The following is a 23,279-nucleotide window of genomic DNA, read 5'->3' as shown; positions in this document are numbered from 1 at the left end:
AAACTGAGATTACTTTCAACCCTTTTGGGGGACAGCAGTGACTAAAGTGGACAGTTTATCATGTTATCAGGTTACTTTGCATTTTGAAATGCAACAAAAAGATTGCCGACAAACACATCCAGCCCAAACACATAATCAAAATGGATGAGGCACCACTCACTGTAGACATCCCAGTGAATGACACTGTGGAGAAGAAGGGGACCAGCCCAATAGCGATGCGGAGGCGTGTGAAATTGACCTTTACTGCTGCACTTGGTTGCCGTGGAAATGGACAGAAACGGCCAGAGTGACATTGCGAGTGGTGTGGGAGCGATGGTAAGTTGTGAACTTACCGAGTGGTTCATTCCGGATACAGAAGATTAGGACTTTTATGGATTTGAGGATGAGGATTTATTAAAAACAAAAATAATGGGAATACATTGTTCAATACTTTGACAAAGTTCAACCAAACTAAGTTTTGCTTAGTGCCTTTTTAAAAAAATGTGCGAGCGTGCCTGCACGCTGCCATACTTTTTAAGCTAGCTTATGTTTGACCATGCCTGCGTCCAATAATACAATGTGTTTTGTGTCTGTATTAAATCCAGAAATAGCACCCGTAACTGACACTATGCCTTTTAATACAGTGGATTGTATGGTTGTGAAAATATGGTTAAAATAGTCAACTCCCACCGACTCAAGTGTCAGAATACACAAAAAAATTGTGTCTGCATATAGTTTGTAACAATGGATTCATCTATTTTATTGTGTGGTTGTTAAAAATGAAACTGGACATCATGCTAGACGTGTAAACTACTCAGTTGTCACTGAATGCCATTTTTCTAGCGACGTATTGTTACATTAAAGACAGCGTGGGAGTTGATTAAACGGTATTGTGTTGCAGGGATATTCTGCCAGTTTATTGGTAACGATTTTTTTTGATAGCGATGCATTTTAAGGCTATAAAGGGGGCTCTTGATTACATGGCCGTGTTGTCATGTCACACTAGGAAGTGGTCCTAAAAACTTTTTTTCAACGCTCAAAATGTATTCACGATGACGATCAACAGGGCAAATCTCAGAGAGGTTGTTTGTTTTATCGCTGCAGTGAAATCTGGAGATTGATTTTTAAGGGGGAAAAAATCGTGACTCTCAAACTGCATCAACCTAAGCCATGTTTTCACAAAATGTAGAGTTGCCTACAATGTTAGTGAAAACAGAAATTACAGGGACGAGCGGAAAACAATTTGTGAGTTACATAGAAAGAATGCTTGAGCTTACTTGAGTTTCAAAGATATATGCTTCCAGGGTGTTGAGCATCTTTTCCCTTTCTTGTTTGGACAGGTCTCGATCTGTCAAATCTTGCAGCCTGAAAAAGATAGCCGTTTTTGCCTGATTGCACCAAGGAGCAACAGAAGCAGCTTGGAAATACAGGAATGAAAATGGATCACTTACTTCTTTATGGAAGCTTTACGGTCGTCTTCAGTGGGATCCGTCACATCGTTGATGACGAGCTCAATCGCAATGTCTTCTGAGATCTTTGCCTTTTTCAGAGGTTTAGCCAAGTTGTAATCATCCTTTTCTGCCTTGGATTTCTTTTCATCATCCTTTTCCTCCTACAGAAGAGATGTTCTATCATTTCAGGTGTAAAGGGAAATTACACGGCCCCTCCGTCACCTTACCATGGTGGAGGGATTTGTGTACCCCAATGATCCTAGGAGCTAAGTTGTCTGGGGCTTTATGCCCCTGGCAGGGTCACCCATGGCAAATAGGTTATCGGTGAGGGACCAGACAAAGCACGGCTCAAAGACCCCTCATGATGATTAAAATTAATGGATCTAATTTCCCTTGCCCAGACGCAGGTCACCGGGGCCCCCCTCTGGAGTCAGGCCAGGAGGTGGGGCTCGTTGGCGAGCGCCTGATGGCCAGGCCTACACCCATGGGGCCCGGTCGGGCTCAGCCTGAAGAGGCAACGTGGGTCCCCCTTCTCATGGGCTCACCACCCAGGGGAAGGGGCGAAAGGGGTCGGATGCAATGTGAGCTGGGCAGCAGCCAAAGGCGGGTCCATGGCGGTCCGATCCTCAGCTGCAGAAGCTAGCTCTAGGGACTTGGAATGTCACATTTCTTGCAGGGAATGAGCCCGAGCTGGTGTGCGAGGTACAGAAGTTCCGACTGGATATAGTCGGACTTGCCTCCACACATAGCCTGGGTTCTGGTACCAGTTCTCTCGAGAGGGGCTGGACTCTCTACCACTCTGGAGTTGCTCACGATGAGAGGCGCAGAACAGGTGTGGGCATTCTCATTTCCCCCCGGCTCAGTAGCTGTACATTGGGGTTCACACCGGTAGACGAGAGGGTTGCCTCCCTCCGCCTTCGGGTCGGGGGACGGGTCCTGACTGTTGTTTGTGCATATGCACCAAACAGAAGCTCAGCGTACCCAACCTTTTTGGAGTCCTTGGACGGTGTGCTGGAGAGTATTCCAGCTGGGGACTCCCTTCTTCTGCTGGGAGACTTCAATGCTCACGTGGGCAATGGCAGTGAGACCTGGAAGGGCGTGATTGGGAGGAACGGCCCCCCCACGATCAGAACTCGAGTGGTGTTTTGTTATTGGACTTCTGTGCTCGTCACGGATTGTCCATAACGAACACCTAGTTCAAACATAAGGGCGTCCATATGCGCACTTGGCACCAGGACACCCTCGGCCGCAGTTCGATGATTGACTTTGTGGTTGTATCATCGGATTTGTGGCCTGTTGTTTTGGACATTCGGGTTAAGAGAGGGGCGGAGCTGTCAACTGATCACCACCTGGTGGTGAGTAGGCTCAGATGGTGGGGGAAGATGCCGGTCCGTCCTGGCAGACCCAAACGTATTGTGAGGGTTTGTTGGGAGCGTCTGGCGGAATCCCCTGTCAGAAAGAGTTTCAACTCCCACCTCCGGAAGAGCTTCTCCCATGTTCTGGGGGAGGCGGGGGACATTGAGTCCGAATGGACCATGTTCCGCGCCTCTATTGTTGAGGCGCGGAACATGGCACGCCTGTTGTGGCGTGCCACAACGTGGCAACCCCCTTACTCGCTGGTGAACACCAGCAGTAAGGGATGCCATCAAGCTGAAGGAGGAGGCCTTTTTGGCCTGTGGGACCCCAGAGGCAGCTGACTGGTATCGACTGGCTAAGCGGAACGCAGCTTCGGTGGTCGCCGAGGCACAAACCCGGGCGTGGGAAGAGTTCGGTGAGGCCATGGAAGCCGACTTCCGGACAGCTTCGAAGAAATTCTGGTCCACCATCCGACTTCTCAGGAGGGGGAAGCAGTGCACCACTAACACTGTGTACAGTGGGGATGGGGTGCTGCTGACTTCGACTCGGGACGTTGCGAACCGGTGGGCAGAGTACTTCGTAGACCTCAACTCCACCAGCACGCCTTCCTCGGAGGAAGCAGAGTCTGAGGACCCTGAGGTGGGCTCTCCCATCTCTGTGGTTGAGGTCACCGATGTGGTTAAAAAGCTCCTCGGTGGTGAGGCCCCAGGGGTGGATGAGATTCGCCCGGAGTTCAAGGCTCTGGATGCTGTGGGGCTGTCCTCGTTGACACGCCTCTGCAGCATCGCATGGTCATCGGGGAGAGTGCCTCTGGATTGGCAGACCGGGGTGGTGGTCCCTCTTTTTAAAAAGGGGGACACCGAAGGGTGTGTTCCAACTACAGAGGGATCACACTCCTCAGCCTCCGTGGTCAGGTCTATTCAGGGGTGCTGGAGAGGAGGGTCCGTCAGGAAGTCAAACCTCAGATGGAGGAGCAGTGTGGTTTTTGTCCTGGCCATGGAAGGGTGAACCAGCTCTACACCCGTAGCAAGGTCCTCTGCAGTATGGGGTACCGAGCCCCCTGATACGGGCTGTATGGTCCCGATATGGCCGATGTCAGAGTTAGGTTTGCATTGCCGGCAGTAAGTCGGAATCGTTTCCAGTGAGGGTTGGACTGCGCCAAGGCTGCCCTTTGTCGCCGATTCTGTTCGTCACCTTTATGGACAGAATTTCTCGGCGCAGCCGAAGCGTTGACGGGGTCTGATTTGGTGGCCTCAGTATTGCATCTCTGCTTTTTGCAGATGATGTGGTACTGTTGGCTCCTTCAAGCAGGGCTCTCCAACTCTCACTGGAATGTTTCGCAGCCGAGTGTGAAGCGGTTAGGATGAGGATCAGCACCACCAAATCTGAAACCATGGTCATCAGTCAGAAAAGGGTGGAGTGCCCTCTCCAGGTCGGGGAGGAGATCTTGCCCCAAGTGGAGGAGTTTAAGTATCTTGGGGTCTTGTTCACGAGTGAGTGCAGGAGGGGGCGAGCGATCGACAGGCGGATCGATGCAGAAATTGTATCGGTCTGTCGTGGTAAAGAAGGAGCTGAGTGAAAGGGCGAAGCTCTCAATTTACCGTTCGATCTACGTCCCAACCCTCATCTATGGTCACGAGCTGTGGGTCGTTACCAAAAGAACGAGATCCCGGATACAAGCGGCCGAAATGAGTTTTCTCCGCAGGGTGTCGGGGCTCTCCCTTGGAGATAAGGTGAGAAGCTCGGTCATCCGGGAGGGGCTCAGAGTTGAGCCGCTTCTCCTCCATATCGAGAGGAGCAAGATGAGGTGGCTCGGGCATCTCAGGCCTCCTGGACGCATCCCTGGTGAGGTGTTCCGGGCATGCCCCACTGGCAGGAGACCCCGGGGACAACCCAGGACACGCTGGAGAGAATTAGCCTAAGTCGCATTTTTGGGGGAAATTTATTTGATAAAATCCAACACCGAGAACAGACATGTCATCTTGAAAGGCAAATAATCAAAATAGAGAACTAGAGGCTGACTCGGTGTACGATATGCCAAGGTCACATGACGCATAAACAACGAACTGAGAACATCTTTGGTATGTTCTCATAACATACTGTATTAAGAGTCAGTCAGACAACTAAAGCATAAAGAACATGCTATCATGTTTACCAAACCATCAGTGTCACTCCAAATCACGAAATCCAAAGAAATCTTCATCCCTTGTATCAATTTTGCAATTTTGAACAACTCCACAAACTCAGGAGGGTAGAAGATGCGGCGCTTTCTCTTTTACGTCGCTTACGTCAGACTCATCGTCAGGTGCTTTTATCAGTTACCGGCAATTTGGAAAGCATCAACACAAGCCTTGAGCGCCCGCTTGTGGTTAACATGAAAATAACATGTAAAATGATATGCAGGTAATGTGTTAATAATTTCACATATAGGTCGCTCCGAAATATAAGTTGCACCCTGGCGTGACAATGAAATATAACTGACTTATAGTCCGGAAAACACGACCTTGATTTTTGCATACATTGATCATCAACTATGTTACATTTGTATACAGTATTGTCTTCTTAAACTAATACATCACATACAACAGGAAAATGCAATTGCAAAGCACTGGTGAAAAATCTGCAATACTGTATTGTTCATGAAAAGCGAGGTATACGATTGCACGTATTAAACAAAAAACTCATGCTCAACTTGGGCCCAGTGGCAACGGTACGAGAAATGTTTGGCTCAAGGGTGACTGCAGTCTGCTGCTAGGATAAGGACATTTGAGGAAGAAACAGTCAGCCAAATACTTGCCCATGAGGACATCAAGGCTGTGTGGGCACGAGTGTTCTGAATACCAATTCTGGAGAACGTCCTACATATACTGTATGTGAACACGACTGGATGGCTGTTGGGGATACAGACAGCCTGGACGCATTCGAGAGCATTGCCCAGTCAACCCGTGGCTGGTTCCATACTGGATCACTGGATGTCTTGGAGATCAACCACCTCGGCATCAATCGTCTAGTTTTCAACCAATAATAACGGCAATGAGAAGGTTTCACAGCCTACTATGATCCGCAGCAACGCATTCAAAGGTAAATGAGAAACACTCACTAATGGAGTGACAGTACCACCAACTGCTAAATCCATTATAATTGGACAGCAAGGTACAGTCCTCAGTGTCGAGTTAGAAACTTTTTTCTTGCACAATGGTCCAACGTGCCCCATTCAAAAATCACATATCCTTATTGAGTGATGAAAATTTGGGGCCACAAGATTTAGGAATTAAAAAAAAAAAACTCCAAAATGAGTTGGAGGACGACTGACAATTTGGAGGCAAACCAGCTAATACTTTCTGAAAGTGGGAGGATTAGTTGAGACAAACATTTTTTTTTAGTATGACAATATCGCGTATAAGGGGAGCCAATAAATTTTGCTATTGGCTGACGCATGTAATGCAAATATGCAGTAAGCAAAGTCATTTGATAGTCAGTTAAGTACTCACCACCGATATTCCCGATAAGTGTTATGTTTTCTGTTTCCCGATTTACCATCCAGACTCGATGAGCGCCCTGATTGAACAAAGGTTCGTAGAACCTGTTTCGTGTGATTTTCGAATTAATTTTGAGTGGCAAGATTTTTTTTGTATGACAAGTGTATGACAAGCCTATTTGGATGTGTAGTTTCGAGAATTTGAAAAAGATTCAGGTAAATGGGTTCTCCATTTGTGTTTGACAGTGTGTTGGAAGAATATTGAGTGCACGTATGTGACAAGAACGATGATGATGAGCGAGCCTCGTTGGAAAAGTGAAGGAAAGAATATGATGAAAGACTGCACTTTAAGGAGCCAACATGACAAGATTGGAGGCAATGTTCAAAGCTGCCCAGGCTTAAAAACTCTAAGGTTCTGAGTTTTTTGTTCTCAAGAAGAAGATGCAAGATGCACTCACTGGTCTAAGGCAGGGGTCGGCAACCCAAAATGTTGAAAGAGCCATATTGGACAAAAAACAAAACAAAAAAAGTGTCTGGAGCCGCAAAAAATAAAACCCTTCCATAAAACTTACAATGAAAGAAACGCATGCTGTATGCAAGTAGGAGACTGCACCGTCTCAGAATTGTTTGTTATTCATTCCTTTGTTGTGTGTTCACAAATGCCCCCCCATTGAATTTATTTTGTGATTTCGTCGCCGATATTCTGTTTTGGTGCAATATTATCGCTTTTGTAAAATGGCTAAATAAAGTACAACCGAACTCAGTTTTGCTTCCGTTGCCTTTTTAAAAACCTGTTTTTAGCGTGCATGCATGCCGTATGTTTAAGCTGGCGTATGTTTTACCATGCCTGGCTGCGCCTAATAATACAGTACGTTTTGTGTATGTGTCAAACACAGAAATAGCACCCGTTACTGAGACTGCGCCCAACAATACCGTGCGCCGAATGGTCGTGAAAATACGGTATGCGTTTTTTTTCTCCGTGCAATGCATTCTGTAGAGCAGGGGTGCCAAACCTTTTTTGACCGAAGATCTACCTTTTGTTCAACCAACCTACCGCAATACACACACGCATACACTACACACTTACAGATGCATGCCTACCTGCTTTAGTCGAGATCTGACGCGGAGGCATGGGACACACTTCTGCAGGGTTTTTGCCTATCGTAACTCACGCGTACCGTTTTAAAAATACTTATCAAAGCCCTCCAGATTCTCTTTGCAAGTACTCTACGTGAATTGTACATGAAACGCCTTTTATTTTTTTGGGCAACAGCCACCTGCCTTGCATCCCGCCCTGCTAATAGAAACGTGTGTCGCAGGCTGTTATGCAAATCTTCGTTGATTTCCATTTTCAAACATTATTTACAAAGCTCCAGGGCGCAAAAAGATGGTGGTAAAGAGCCGCATGTGGCTCTGGAGCCGCGTGTTGCCGAGTCCGGTCTAAAATAAGACAGACGACCGATAAATGGAGAGCTCAATGTGAACGCATCAATTTTCATATTTACCTTGTCATCAGTCAAAGATCCCGCATCTTCTGTCTTCTCCTGGTTTTTCTCCTTTGTCGCGCTTTGCTCCGATTCGTCCTTGGTACTCTCCACCTTCTGGGTGTCCTCCTCTTTTTTCTCATCCTCGCCCGCTTTTCCAGATTCATCTTTATCATCCTGATTACACAAATCCGTATTATTTACAATTGAACCTCGAGTTATGATAGCTCCTTTAAACGTTCGAATTGTGTGCCAAATTTTAGTTGGATAAAATTACCTCTACAGTGTACTTCCGAACATCTGTTCAAATAAAATTTTCACGTTACGAAACGCCTCAACAGGAAAATATTGCCTCTTGATACGAAAGAAATTTCAAGATACGAAAGGTAAAAATACAGTATGGGCTGCTCGTCACAGCTCAGAGTTTATACATACTTTTAGCTGCTCTGCCATTGAAGGGGGCTTGGAACGGATTAGGCCAATTAAATGGAAAACGCATCCCTACTTACAAAATTGTCTAGTTAAAAAAAAAATTCTTCCAGAACATATTCATTTCGTAAGTAGTACCACTGTATTTACATACTATGTTTGAAACACCAACAGTCATGGCATGGAGGACCGGATGTACCGTATTTTCACGACTATTCGACGCACCGTAAGGTTGGGCGCAGTCTCATTAATGGGTGACATTTCTGTATTTTACACATAGACAAACCGCACTGTCTTAATGGGCGCAGTTTTGCAGTGGTAAAACATACGCCAGCTTAAACATACGGCGTGCATGCGCGCACGCTAACACGTTAGCTTGAAGCATACGGTAGCATGCCAAGGCATACAGATACAAGCTAAAAACACGTTTTTAAAAAGGCAACAAAAGCAAAACTGAGTTCGGGTGTATTTTATTTAGCCATCGTACAATGTTTTCACGTTTTTGATCAATCATCACCCAGAAATCCATCAAAGTCCTCATCCTCTGTATCAGAAGCGGAGGACTGCACATCCCAGTTGTCATTGAACGCATCACATGCTAAAGTGTGAGTTGCTACGCATTGCCGAGCGGAAAGAAGGAGCAGCAACAGCAAAGTCAACATTTCTCTCGTGTGAAGCTTTCCCACATTTGAAAGTAAACAACAGAGCGAAACATGGTGGCAGCGCGTGTGTGTGTAGAAAGAATTGAACAATTGTGCAAGTACCGTAATCCATCAAAAACGCCACGTTCTCTCTCGTTGTCAGAGTCACTCTCATTGCCATGCGGCTCCACAGAAATGATGCCGGCTTTGCCAAAAACTCGAACAACAGTGCAAGCAGACACGTTCGTCCAAGCAGCCACAATCCATTTGCAAATTGTGGCATAACTCGCCCAGCGCCGCCTCTCACTCTTTGTAAAGTTGTGTTTGCCATCGATCATCCATTGTTCCCATGCCGTTCGCAACTTTACTTTGAACACCCGGTTGATGCCGATGTCCAGCGGTTGGAGTTCTTTTGTCAAGCCTCCGGGAATAACGGCAAGCTCAGAGTTCATTTGCTTGACTTGGTTTTCACCGCTGCTGTGAGATGGGCACGCATGCCAAAAAAGCATAACCAATGGCATGAAGTTTGAACTGAGCTTCGTAGGCGTGTCTCTTTGTCGAATTTATTTTCGGGGGTTCTTCGAAACCAAAACCGGAGTTTTTTTTGCAACAATGCACATTGCCACACTCTATACAGGTGTTGGTACCTGCTTGCAGCGTCCCTTTAGCGTCCACTTACACGCCCACCCTTCACCCATTGGCGGACTGCTCCCCAGCATGCCTGTCCTCTCTTACGTCTGCCTTCTCTCTCCCTCTCTCTCTCCCTCTCCATAGATGTATATATACACACCCACCCTTCCCTGATTGGCCGACTTCTTTCCCGCATGCCTGGCCACAGTCACTTCCGCCTTTTCTCTATATAAACAGCGTGTCGGCTGTCAGTCAGATTTTGGAACTCAGCGCATACAAAAGACGCTCCGCACCATAAGGCGTCCTGTCCATTTGGGAGAAAATTTAAGACTTTTAGTGGCGCCTTAGAGTCGTGAAAATACGGTATCTATGTTGCAATTCTCATGCTGTGTAACCATCATTGGCAACGTGCATCATGCATTGCTGAAAAATTGTGCTAGCTCTCTACAGCTGAAGGCTTAAGCTGTTGCATATGTTGGGGGAAGTTCCACTGCCATATTCATGATGATCCAATTGCAAATTGCTATATCCTAAATTCATTTAATTTTCATCTATAAAAAATCTACAGTGTCTCAGCCATCTCGTTTCCTCTGCGTCCCTCTCCTACACGCATAATTGGACGTGGGACGCGCAGTTCCAAATAATGTGGGACGCAAGGAAATTTCTCAGTCAAAATGTTTTTTTAAAAAACCCATGGCAGGCCTGAGGATTTCACGGTAACGATCGTTTCCTGTAGCGTCTCGTTTCCGTGGCGTCATTTTGACAGTACCGAAAAATAGTTTTTCATAAGTCACCGGACACGAGTTGACTGTACGCGATAAAATCTCTCCTGTGTGATCAACGCGATTTCACTGTGCCTGTATGTGTGTTTGTGGTGTGGTGTGTAAGTGTTTCTTCTAATTTACTTTCGCGGATCAAAGTTTGAGGCGGCGAAAAAAACACACACAAAGGTCTACTAATTATGACATTTATGAAATGGGAATGCCATTCTAATTTTTCGTATGAATCGTTTGAAGGGCGTATCACTAAACTCACCTGTGATGTGTTCTCGACATTTAAGAAATGGGAATGCCAGTCTGATTTTTTTTGTATGAATCGTTTGAAGTGCATATCACTAAACTCACCTGTGATGTATGCACAGAACACGAGAGCGAGATACGACGGGAGGCACGATTACTAGGCAAGTTGGTCATTTGATCTATAGGCTAATCGCTATGAAAAATATTATGAAACAGTATTGGTTTTTCTATAATAAAAAATTACCGGTTGCCGCATGTTAACTTTATGAATAAAACATCCATCACAAGGTGTTGTAATGCTAATGTGAACTGTTGATAGAACTAATGATGACGTGTGTTAGATGATTTCGTCAAATTGATAGTAGATTACACATGCATCCAAGAGGACGTCAAGCCACATCAATACTTACCAGTATTAATGATTAATCTCGCTGCAGTGTGAGATTGGAAAAAATACCGATTTTGTGGTATGCTATACTCATGATGCCATGAGTACAACATATTTTGATCCATTTATTTTTTTGAATAAACCTACACAGTACACAGCTGCTGATGTAATGTTCTTTGTTCATGCAGAGTTTTCAAAAATTTACCCTTGAAACATACTTTTGAGTTTCAGAATTCTTGATTATGAATATCAGTCAAAATAGAAAAATGGGTTCCCATGATGAACATTTACAGAACACAAAATTAGTTACCTTTGTTTCCCATTGGGTAATCTGACGGAACCGAAAAACATTTACCGTGAATTTCCGAAATCCTCAGGCCTTCCTTCGGTACATCTTTTTTCCCCGCAACGATCGCAGTTTGACAATCGCTGCCATTGTTGTTTCGATCTCGCGTTAAGTAATCTCGCGTGACGAGATTTCCGCTCTCATGAGACGAGATTGGCGAGATTGGCCTTCACCTCGTGGAAAGCAGACGATTGCCAAGTTGTGTAACGTTAAAACAAGAGTTGCGAACAAGTGTTTATTATATTTATTATAACCATGGGATGAAATAAGAACCTCCTTCTCAGCAAATCTTGTATGCCTGAATTATTTAAATTTTTGCGGCATTTGTTTATAATTGTATGTATATGTTGTTGTTTGTGTTACTATCATATGCAATTGAATAAGTAGACCATTTCAGAATTCGAAATTTGGGACTCTAAATGCATAATGGGATTCAAACTTTTCTGATCTGGGACTCGCTGGGGGTAAACTGTAAAATTATCACTGGTGTCTGTTATATATTAAAATGTGTTCAATTAAGAGAAGCAACATTACATGTTAGTGTGATCACATCAGTACCCACATGTCGCAAGACTGTAGTTCCACCTGTACAATACATTCACCCAATCACATTGAAAGGATTAACTGCATTCATTTCAATAGGAAATATTAACTAGATTTCTTAACGTTTCAAGGTACAAATGCCCTCACAGATCTAATGAAGTTCATAACTAGAGGTTCCACTGAGTAATTTTATTTGGTGTGAACTGTATCGTACCTGTCAATCTCATTGTCAGGGGAGTGAATCATGTCATTGCATTTGGAGGGCATTAAATCAATAATTCGTGAAAGACATTTCCCCTCATCAGAACAGGCTTCATTAGTTCACGCTCAAGGCTAGTTAGTTCCAACAGCCGAACGGTATCACGTTTTGGGGCTGCAATAGTCATTGGCCGAAATCTCCTCATTAATATTCCATTAAAGCCTCAGGCCACTGAAAATTAATTGTCCTTCATTCTATTCGGCAGTGTGTATGAACAACAGTGCATATATCAATGGCATTTGAAAAAATATATATGTTAAAGCCGATTAAGTATCAAAAATAATAACATAGCTCGTGCTGTGCTAACTTGGCCATTTTGAACAGTCCACATACTCTTAACTTTTAGAAATTTTTCCGAGTCTATTTAGCTATTAAAATGCTGTATGGCAATGTCAAATATTGCTAACATTTAGGTAGCACTCATACGCACGTCAGGTTTCATATTGTTCCTCAGAGAAGAAACCATTTTTATGACGCTCATGGGTGGAGAACATACCCCATGCTTCAATAAGCAGTTCCAACCGTTGTATTATGGTTGTATAATGTACGAAAACCGTAATTGATCGTCTTAAAAAAAACGATGCCATTTTACAGGTTTCAATGGTCATATCCACTGCACTACATTGGTCATTAAATGTAATAATACTTACTTGGACTGGCTCTGTCACATTTGGGCTAAGTTCTGGGGATCCTCCTCCAAACAATGTGGAAATTGTGTTACCCAATTCTGAAAAATAGAAAAATGCAAACTGAGTTTTGTTGTGCTGAGGCAATTATCAATGTCACCAAAAGCAGTATCAGATACAAGTGGTTTTTACATCATGGAATCTGAGTCAAGACTTTACAACGTTTTGAGTATTTCAAATATTTCACAACTTTTTCCATTTTGGACAAAATCAAAGTCCCAGGTTGGACTCTGCTCTAATGTTTTTTTTTATGATATTAAGTATTTATTTAATACTTAATAAGTATTAAATAAGTATAATAAGTATATATTTAAAAAAAACAAGAAAACATAGAAAATAGTTGAAGCAAACAATCATTAACTTTCATTTTATGGCTGCAACATGTTCCAAAAAAGCTGGGGGAGTTGAGAAATGCTCATCAAACACCTGTTTGGAACATCCCACAGGTTAACAGGCTAACTGGGAACTGGTAAGTGCCCTGATTGGGTATAAAAGGAGCTTCCCTGAATGGCTCAGTCATTGACAAGTAAAAATGGGGCAAGGTTCACCTAATGGTGAACACCTGCCTGAGAAAATGGTCCAACAGTTTCAGGACTCTGTTCCTCAATGTACAAATGCAAGGCATTAAGGGATTTCTATGGTCCATCATATCACCAATGGGTTCAGAGTCTGGAGAAATCAGTGCATGTAAGGAGCAAGGCTGAAAACCAATACTGAACGCCGGTGACCTTTGATCTCTCAGGCGACACGGCATCAAAAACCAACAGTTTCAATGCGTAGACCAGTGGTGTCAACCATACGGCCCGCGGGCCAGAACCGGCTCCCAAGGAGGTTCGATCAGGCTTATAATTTAAAAGTGAAAAAATCCATTAAAGACACAGAATGAATATTTTTAATAAAATGCAATTCATTGATTATCCGGTAGGGGCACACTGTTTTAATCAAAGAAGAAAACAGCAGTCTCAGTCTGTCACTGAGACAGACCCAAAACAGCAGATGGTATCAATGCGCCAATGCTTCTTCATACCAAAACAAAGTAAACACATGATGTTTTGGTTATTTATAGCACAATATGGTATAATTAGTGTTAATGGTCCGGCCCACGTAACATCTACTGAGTCCGTATGTGGCCCACAATGTGAAATGAGTTCGACACCCCTGGTGTAGACAATAAAGTTGCACTTGACTTGACGATATATGTGATGTCTTAGTTTCGTATTAACAAAAAAACACTCACATCATTATGAAATGTGCGTGGAGATTTTTTTTTAAATTCCGTTTTGGGATGAGGCTGTGATTAGAAAATGTGGGAAAAGTCCAACACTATGAATACTTTCTAGATCCACTGAATATCGAAGATGTCGCAAGAATATGAACTGAAAAACATACTGGTTAATGTGGATTCTTCTTCTTTCTCCTCCACAATGATTTCAAAAACAGACTCCACCTGTGAACAAAAAACAGCTACTGTATTATTTCCTATCCAGTCCTTTGTACATGATTTAGAAAATCATGTGACTGATTATGCAAGAAATGATATGAACACTTTTTACCTCCTTATAGCACATACAATGTTGTATTATTTAGCCACAGGAAAATTCCCCTGTGAAGTTGAAATGATCAAAAGGGTGCCCAAAATGTCGATCGCGATCGACCGGGAGCTAACCGGTAGCGGACTGGTCCCAAGTTGATCACGAGGGGTGTTTATTAAAAAAAAAAAAAAAAGGAAAAAAGATTTGTATTTATGTGTGCGTGTTGTTAATTTTATATATTTTTGTTGTTAGTGTACAATGTATCCATATACCCCTTTCCCACTGAAATTAGTGGGTAGTAGTGATCCGTGGCGACACGCAACCAATTGGCATATTGTCCCTTTCCCATTGACCAACAGAAGGGGATTCTGCGCCCCCCCCCGCCCCTCCTCCACCATTTCTCATCTGGTTACGTCGCCACGCTGTGATTGCATAGATGATCGTGCGACAGATTTCTTGGTGGTCAACAAAGCAACATGGAAGCGAGTGTTCTTTCTTTTATCATGCTTTTTACCGTCCTCAAAATTGTCGAAAAGCAATGGAGGATCAACTCTTTGCTACTACTGATCTCCTAGCTTTAGTTGTGGGGGCGTGCTATATACGAGGCCGATGGCGCGCAATGTTATGAAGAATCACGTACCACTCTATGTCATCACGTAATTACCGCAAAGTCCCGTGTTAGGCTTTCAAACTGCAAGCGGCAGGGGGGTGGGGGGGAGGGAATCAGAGGCAATCACAACTCTCCTCCGATGGCGCGCTGGTGGACACGGATCGACACTGGCCAGTGAGCCTTTCCCACTGCCCAAAAAAGCGTGTTTACCCGTGCTTTTGCGGCAGTGGGAAAGGGGTATAAGCGTACTATCAGTTTCACTTGTACAAAAAAAAAAAAAAAAATGCCACCTTCAACCTACGGTGGCGCATTACAGGAAGCAGCGTGTAATAAGAGCTGTTGCGATCTCTCTCTCTCTCTTTTTTTAATTCTCAATCAAATTTTGTTTCATCTGCAATTCACCAATGGCACTGGCAAAGACTGGGATTCTGGAGTGCCAGGAGAAACATTTTAAAACGTTACACATGAGCAACGATAGTGATGTTCCTAAACTCCAGATGCTACAAAACTGCATTCCATGCTTCCATGTCAGGTTTGTACTCAGTTAGGCAGTGATTTCCTTTTCACAAAGTAACAAACTTTTGAATCTACCTTATGTTTCTGTTTCATTCATGTTAGGGGCCGTTACGACGACTGTTGCTCATCATGGCATGCATGTGTGTGTGCATGCAGTAACGGGTCAATCGCAGAAGGTTGGTTGCATGAAAAGTTGATCTTCGGTCAAACAAAGGTTGGGCACCCCAAATCACAATGATACTTACCCGATCCAGGAGGAGAACTCCACTTTCATCCATGTTGAAATGGGCCTTAATCCCCTTGGACTCTGCCTGCGTGTGCTTCTGAAAGCTGCTGCCTACTCCTGATAAATTGACTGTTGTCAGGTTGAGAGAGCCAAATACACTGCAATTGTGAAGATATATGACAGACGTGGTTAGAATGAATGAACAGGGAATTCAGTAAGAGAATTAAACCATTTAGAATCATGTACATTTTAATGGGAATTCCAGAGCACAATACAGACATAGCAGCTACCTGAGGTCTTCCTGAGACAGGAAACTAAGATCTCCATAGTTGATGTTGAAAGCAAAGTCATCATTGTAGCGGTTGAATGTAATGACCTTTCGCTGGGGATAGGGTGCCATCCTCTGAAAGAGGATTCGTTTGCTGTGTTTCAAGGTTTTGGCACCTTCTTCCTCAACCTCACGAGTGAAATCCACCTAACAAAATGTAACCATAAATGTTTAGAGTTACAGTGGTATCCTTCTAAAAACAGAGCATATTGTCCACATATCTGCAACCAGGTTCTTTAAATCATATCAATTTTACACATTTTATGAGCAATACAGCCTCCTCAACCATGTGTGAAACAAAATGGAATCAGAAATGTTTAGCGCTGTAGTGATATCCTACTCATAAAAACAACTTGGCATAAAAACAGTGTTAAATGTCCACATACCTGCAACCCGATTCTTCCACTGATGGCAATTTTACAAATTTTATCGTCAAGGAGTATTGGGTTAACTTTGTAATACAGTACACAGTAAATTTCATGGAGTATATTTTACAGAAAAGAGACGGAAGGAAGTGAATGTAATCAAAATCAATGGAAATGTAACTGGAGAAAATAAGCATGTCACAAGAACAAAAGACAAGGATGTAAAAAATGCATTTGACCTTTGAGTAAATAAAGGAGTATTATCAGTGATAAGTCAAATGTTGTGTGGCAAATATCCATAGGTGAATAAAATCAACCAACCTGAATGGGGAAGACGGCTGCGTCTCGGACCAGGAATGGTGTGACTTTGAAGGCCTTACTGAGAGCTGCAGCCTGATACACTGCTCCCATGGCTGCTGCCTCATCCGCGTTTATATTTTTCCCCAACTCCTCCCTAATTTCAAGAGAATTATGAAGTCCTGACATGATTGAAAACATGGCGATAAAATAAGAAGTTACTTCAATGTGTCACTTACTTTCCGACTGCTTTGAGCAGCACTTCCTGAACTTTAGGGACACGGGTAGCGCCGCCCACTAAAATCACCTGTTCAATTTCATCCTATTGTAACAAAGATGACCTCGGATTAGTTTCAGTACTTTTCTTAATAGTCAATATTTAACAACCATTTCAACAGATGACATTTATAAAAGTGGCAAGACTCCTTGAATTTTATTTTGAACATGTATTAAAAAAACATACGGTTAATATACCGTATTTTCACGACTATAAGGAGCCATTAAAAGTCTTAAATTTTCTCCAAAATGGACAGGACGCCTTATGGTGCGGAGCGTCTTTTGTATGCACTGAGTTCCAAAATCTGACTGACAGCCGACACGCTGTATATAGAGAAAAGGCGGAAGTGACTGTGGCCAGGCATGCGGGAAAGAAGTCAGCCAATCAGGGAAGGGTGGGCGTGTATATGTACATATATGGAGAGGGAGAGAGAGAGAGAGAGGACAGGCTGGGGAGCAGTACGCCAATGGGTGAAGGGTGGGCGTGTAAGTGGACGCTAAATGGACGCCGCAAGCAGGTACCAACACCTGTATAGAGTGTGGCAATGTGCATTGTTGCAAAACAACTCCGGTTTTGGTTTCTAAGAACCCCCGAAAATAAATTCGACAAAGAGACACGCCTACGAAGCTCAGTTCAAACTTCAAGTCATCGGTTATGCTTTTGGCATGCGTGCCCATCTCACAGCAGCGGTGAAAACCAAGTCAAGCAAATGAACTCTGAGCTTGCCGTTATTCCCGGAGGCTCGACTAAAGAACTCCAACCGCTGGACATCGGCATCAACCGGGCGTTCAAAGTAAAGTTGCAAACGGCATGGGAACAATGGATGATCGATGGCAAACAACTTTACAAAGAGTGAGAGGCAGCGCTGGGCGAGTTACGTCACAATACGCAACGAGAGGCAACGCGGCGTTTTTGATGGATTACGGTACTTGCACAATTGTTCAATTCTTTCTACACGCTGGGCGAGTTACGTCACAATACGCAACGAGAGGGAACGCGGCGTTTTTGATGGATTACGGTACTTGCACAATTGTTCAATTCTTTCTACACACACACACGCGCTGCCACCATGTTTCGCTCTGTTCTTTACTTTCAAATGTGAGAAAGCTTCACACGAGAGAAATGTTGACTTTGCTGTTGCTGCTCCTTCTTTCCGCTCGGCAATGCGTAGCAACTCACACTAGCATGTGATGCGTTCAATGACAACTGGGATGTGCAGTCCTCTGCTTCTGATACAGAGGATGATACTTTGATGGATTTCTGGGTGATGATTGATCGAAAAATGTGAGAAAATTGTACGATGGCTAAATAAAATACACCCGAACTCAGTTGTGCTTTCGTTGCCTTTTTAAAAACGTGTTTTTAGCTTATCTGTACGTCTTGGCATGCTACCGTATGCTTCAAGCTAACGTGTTAGCGTGCCCGCATGCATGCCGTCTGCTTAACCCTCGTAGTGCACCGCTTGCGATATGTATAAAATGATGTCTGAATCAAAGGCAAAGCGCATTCAGAAAAACACGAGAGAGCTGAAACTTGCGGCGGGGTTCTAAAATGGCCTAAATTTCATGACGCCACCGTCTGATAATTCTCATCAATTATAACAATAATAAAAAAACGTTTTGATAACTTAATCTTCACAATTTACATATTTTGCACCATAGAGATCCATTATAATTCATATTTTTGAATGCATCGTAAACCTAATGTGTATACATGCATTTCACACGATTTTTACGTCAATCGCTTTATCGCTTGGACAGACGTAAGCATGCCACATTGTTGGGTAGAGGTCATTCCAATTTTGCAACTTTAGGTGGCGTCAGAGGATCGCAAATGAGTTTGCCTTTTTGCAGCAGGCTTCAAACCGATGCATTCTTACATGAACAATTCCGGTCGGGATTGTTAGTAGGGCTTGGATGGGACCTCCAGACAATTTTTTTTTTGCTTTTGCGGGAAATAAAGTTACGTTGCGTACCTAATGGCTGGCTGCGCCGGCGCCGCCCCGACGGACTCGCGGGGCGTTTTTGCATGATCAATTCCGGTTGTGATTGTTCGTTAGGACCTCCAGACACAAGCAGACAACTTTTTTTTCTTTTTCAAAAAAAAAAAGTTTTGTTGGGTACCCAGCAGCTGCACCAAAACCGCCGTCGAAGGTCTCGCGGGGCATTTTTGCATGACCAAGTCCGGTCCGGATAGTTAGTCGGGCTTGGTTGGGACCTCCAGACACAACTCTGTTTTTATTTTGCAAAAAAAAAAAATAAATTGGGGGGGGGGGTGTACCCGGCGGGCGAGCGCTGTGGGCCGGGGCCGGTGAGTAGGAAACCGGCCTCTTCCCAGCCCGTCACCGTCACACCACGCCCCACGCCTCTCCCAGCGGCGGCTGTGGGTCGGGGCGGGGGAGTAAGAAACCGGCCAATGATTCTTTTTCTGAATTCCACTGATTGGTCCGTTTCGGCTTGGTTGAAGGTACGGTGCGCGATTGGTCAAGGCGGCCAGGTAGCGGTGATTCATATCCGATCAACCGCCACAACCACTCGAGTGAGTTAGACGGTGAGAAACGGACATGGCGAAAATGTGCAGCGGAATGGAGGCGCTTGATGCCATTTGGGAAACCGATAGCGACGGTTCGGACGCTTCCGAAAAGGAATCGTCGGGGGAATTTTCGCCCGGGGACGCTGACGACACCACCGAGTACGGCAGCTCTGACTCGGCAGAGGAGAGCAGCCCCGCGTTATAAATTCTACATGGTTGTTGTGACTTTTCCATTTCAAACTTTATGTTAATGATGCCACAGAACATTTTGAGTGGTTGAAAGTAAAAGAATATTCATAATTGACTTGGTTATCACACCTCAATACATTTACTATAAATTGTACATCCAGAATTTTTTTTTATAATTCTTTGACATTATCAAGGCTCTACTTGTGTGATATGACATCTTCCAATTCAGGTTTTATTTTTATAGATTTCTTTGAAGTGTCATAACACAGTACTGCCTTTATTGTCCATAAAGGGCAAAAAAATCCCAAAGAACGAATAAAAACTATATATGTATGGATAGCACAGATGCCTCTGAACATTTTGAGTGTTTGAAAAAAAAGAATGTTTTTATAACACAAAATACATCATTATAAAAATTGTAAAATGTGTAACTTAAGGCCTTTTTAAATATGAACACACAAGGGTTAAGCTGGCGTATGTTTTACCACTGTAAAACTGCGCCCATTGGTACAGTGCGGTCTGTCTATGTGCAAAATACAGAAATGTCACCCATTAACGAGACTGCGCCCAACCGTACGGTGCGTCGAATAGTCGTGAAAATACGGCACACACTATTTGAAACTTTAACAGAAAAAAATCCCAAGATTGTTCACTCTTCTTTCAAGCGAAAATGTGTGCAATTTTGCTTTTGCATTCATGGTGTGCACCAACATGTAACTTCAAACTTGCTGCTCAAAATCAAAACTAAAAAAGGAAACACATTCCCTGCCATATTTAAGATTTGTTCATTACTTGTATTCATAAAGTGTTGTGTAAATGTATTCATAAAGTGTTGTGTAAATGTGATAAAAAGCTGTTGATTCTTACCTCCTACAGTGAGAGTGAAGTCCCACACTGTTTACTATATATGGGTTATGAATGTATTTTATTATATAAAGTGGATGTCTATTTGCAGTCTATACAAAAATATACAGTTTCATGAGCTACAATACTTTTTTCTCTCTTCATTTTAAGCTTTTTAGCAAGCACTAAAAGCTGATTGTTCCTCTCCGGCTTTTTCCACTCTCTTTTTAGCCAACTCCTCATGTTTTTACACATGCTCCAGGCTGTTGAAAAGCGCTTGAGATCGAGTAGTTACTTTTCAGTAGAAATGTCTATTTTCAGTGTTTCACCGAGGTTGTGTGACTTAAGCTTTCCATCCTCTCGATCTGTATGGAATTACATCGTCACACACTGTACACAGAGCTTTATCGGCGACATCGAGCTTTTTAACGAAATCCGACACAAGCACAATGGTTCCTCTTTACCGTTTCCTACTGGGGACACCGTTAGCTTTCTATCCAATCAGTCCCATCGGAATGTGTTTTTCAGATCCTCATCTATCTGACGCACTTTAGATTCGTCACAAGTCTCGATAACATTCGGCATTCGCGAGAAAGGGGTTCAAGAAGCCGAACACGGATTGGTTGTGATTTGCATTTGTCGATATAGCGTCCAATCACAACAAGCAAGACATTGGTTTTAGCCCATATAGGAAGTAACGACAAACTAACGCTTCGCGATAAAAAAAAGCGGATTCAAAATGGATGCTTGCAAACGTTACTTGTAAACATTACGAGACCCGAATCTGACGAAGACAAGTCCGGAATTATTTTTGCAGTTTTGTTCAGAAATGCTAAGTTGGCAATGTATCGAAGTGGTTTGAGATTCCCAGATTTATCTTTTTCACAGTCTTCATATCAATTTGACAATCAGAAGGTGTTTTGTCTTCACAACTAATAATATTAATTACTTATTTTTCTTTGACGGGTTTATGAGACATTGAGTTTGTTTATGTCTGCTATATAGGGATCAGAATTTTTTTCCTGCTCCATTTGTTCCGACATAAACCTTGAATATTCGTTTAAAATTACTGCCACTAAAATAGTTCTCGTAGTGTCCATACGGAATACATACCAGATTCATTTCTGCAGCAGTGAGGGCCTCCTGCACCGGGTGCGGCACTCTTTCAAATAGATCAGCACACAGCTCTTCAAACTCTGCTCTGGTGACCTTGGCCTTGAAGTCAATTTCATCAATTAAACCTTCCACCTGAAAGAAACATCAGGACAGTGTGATAATCTCGAGATGAGAGTCCATATCAGTGGCAGTTATTCAAAACATTTGTTTAAATGTCTACAGCAGCCTTCCACAAACTTGAAGTCACATGTTTCAGTGGTGTTCGTACACTGCTGCGTTCAATTGAGCCCGGGAAAAATCACCTATGGCAAACAGGTTCTATAGCTCAAAACGTGACGTGACAAAGAAATACTGAGATCAGGTTTGCATTCTGCACCATTAAAAAACAAGTGTCACACAAAAAAATTGTGTTCCCTAGTGTTATCATCTCAGTCTACAATAATAAACACTTGCAGTTAAGTTGTTGATGATTAACAATATAATAATGATATTCATGACTGAATGACAGTTCTGGTAGCTGGACTAACCTGGGCCATGAATTCTACATTTGCACTGAGCACCGTCTTCAGCCTCTGGGCCTCCTTGAGTAGCTTGGCCATGGCACGGGGGCTCTCTCGCACATCTTTCGTGGTCTTTTTCTGCTTGTTGAACAATCCGGCCAAATGATCGCGAAGGCGAAAATCCATCTCAAACCCACCCAAACCACGATCAAACCTGGAGAACATGAAACATGCCCCGCATTCACGGCTAACAAACAAAAAGCAATTTTCTACCCTTTCTGATTCTTATTTTGGACTTTGCATGAATGTTGTGCATTTTTAGCCCTTCAAAAATTATTCGGTTATATTGAAAAAGAAAAAGAAGGTGGGGGGGGGGGGGGGGTCTAGGAATGGGAGCCGTACAATAGAATGAAAATTACCAGTGACACTGCGTATATTTGGAGCAAAACGCAAGAAGACATTTACGACAATCACAAAACTCAATTGAGGTGATTGAAAGAAAATCGTCAAGCACTGTGAAAAATATTTCTGGCAATTCAGCACGAGTAGAAGAGGCTGAAACACGCATCGCAACCGTAGAAGAGGAGCTTAAAAAAACTCACGCCTCTTGGGCAACAGCTATGATACAATTAGCCTGCTCCTCAGTATTTGTGGATTAGCAACGTTAAGATAATTTGTTTCGGACCGGGCAGACCTAAAGAGGCACTTTAGAAATGCTAGGAGTAGTAATGGGGCGATGTTTTCTTTGTTTATTTCTATTTCTTTGCTATTAATGTTGTTCTGATTTTTTTGTTCTCTCCCTCCATTCAGCATTACATTTTGTTTGTGTTTGACTTCGGCAGGTTCTTTTTTACTCTGTGTCATCCATTCATATTAATTTATAAAATGTTTATAAAAGTGGTTGTCCTTTTCTATGATTTACAAGTGGACTGCATCATAGTCAAGACAACAGTCATAATATGACTAGCAATAATCAACGTTTTACAGACTTACCCGACACCTTGAATCTGCAACTGCGGCTGGGTGCCAGAATCCTTTGTTTTCACGGTCTGATATGTGACAATAGTGGCAGTTGTGCTGCCTGAGCCCATATCATAAAACATCACATTCTGAAAGAAAATCATATTAGATAATTTAGCAATTTGTTGGCACTCCGCGACCTCAAAATAACATTTCAAAGTGTTTGTTAAAATGCCAATGACTGCAAAGGTCGGTGCCACATATCGATCACAGCAGCTGAATTTATATATAGTTAATCC

General features: G+C 43.2%; 1 protein-coding gene across 1 annotated transcript in view; it reads right to left on the bottom strand.

The window, feature by feature from the left end:
• The window catches only part of hyou1 (hypoxia up-regulated 1), a 42,170-nt gene that overhangs the window by 11,773 nt on the left and 7,118 nt on the right, over positions 1-23,279 (bottom strand). The window contains exons 8-19 of the mRNA XM_052046235.1: positions 23,014-23,129; positions 22,048-22,234; positions 21,518-21,652; positions 16,803-16,885; positions 16,588-16,720; positions 15,864-16,048; positions 15,593-15,731; positions 14,079-14,136; positions 12,654-12,730; positions 7,770-7,925; positions 1,431-1,591; positions 1,257-1,344 (exon numbers count right to left, since the gene is read on the bottom strand). Coding sequence (XP_051902195.1) covers positions 1,257-1,344; positions 1,431-1,591; positions 7,770-7,925; positions 12,654-12,730; positions 14,079-14,136; positions 15,593-15,731; positions 15,864-16,048; positions 16,588-16,720; positions 16,803-16,885; positions 21,518-21,652; positions 22,048-22,234; positions 23,014-23,129 — 1,518 coding nt within the window. The remainder of the gene's footprint in view (positions 1-1,256; positions 1,345-1,430; positions 1,592-7,769; positions 7,926-12,653; positions 12,731-14,078; positions 14,137-15,592; positions 15,732-15,863; positions 16,049-16,587; positions 16,721-16,802; positions 16,886-21,517; positions 21,653-22,047; positions 22,235-23,013; positions 23,130-23,279) is intronic.

This window comes from Hippocampus zosterae, chromosome 16 (assembly GCF_025434085.1).
Source record: "Hippocampus zosterae strain Florida chromosome 16, ASM2543408v3, whole genome shotgun sequence".
NCBI lineage: Eukaryota > Metazoa > Chordata > Actinopteri > Syngnathiformes > Syngnathidae > Hippocampus > Hippocampus zosterae.
Note: the sequence above shows the minus strand (reverse complement) of the source record. Positions and strands in the feature narration are given on the sequence as shown.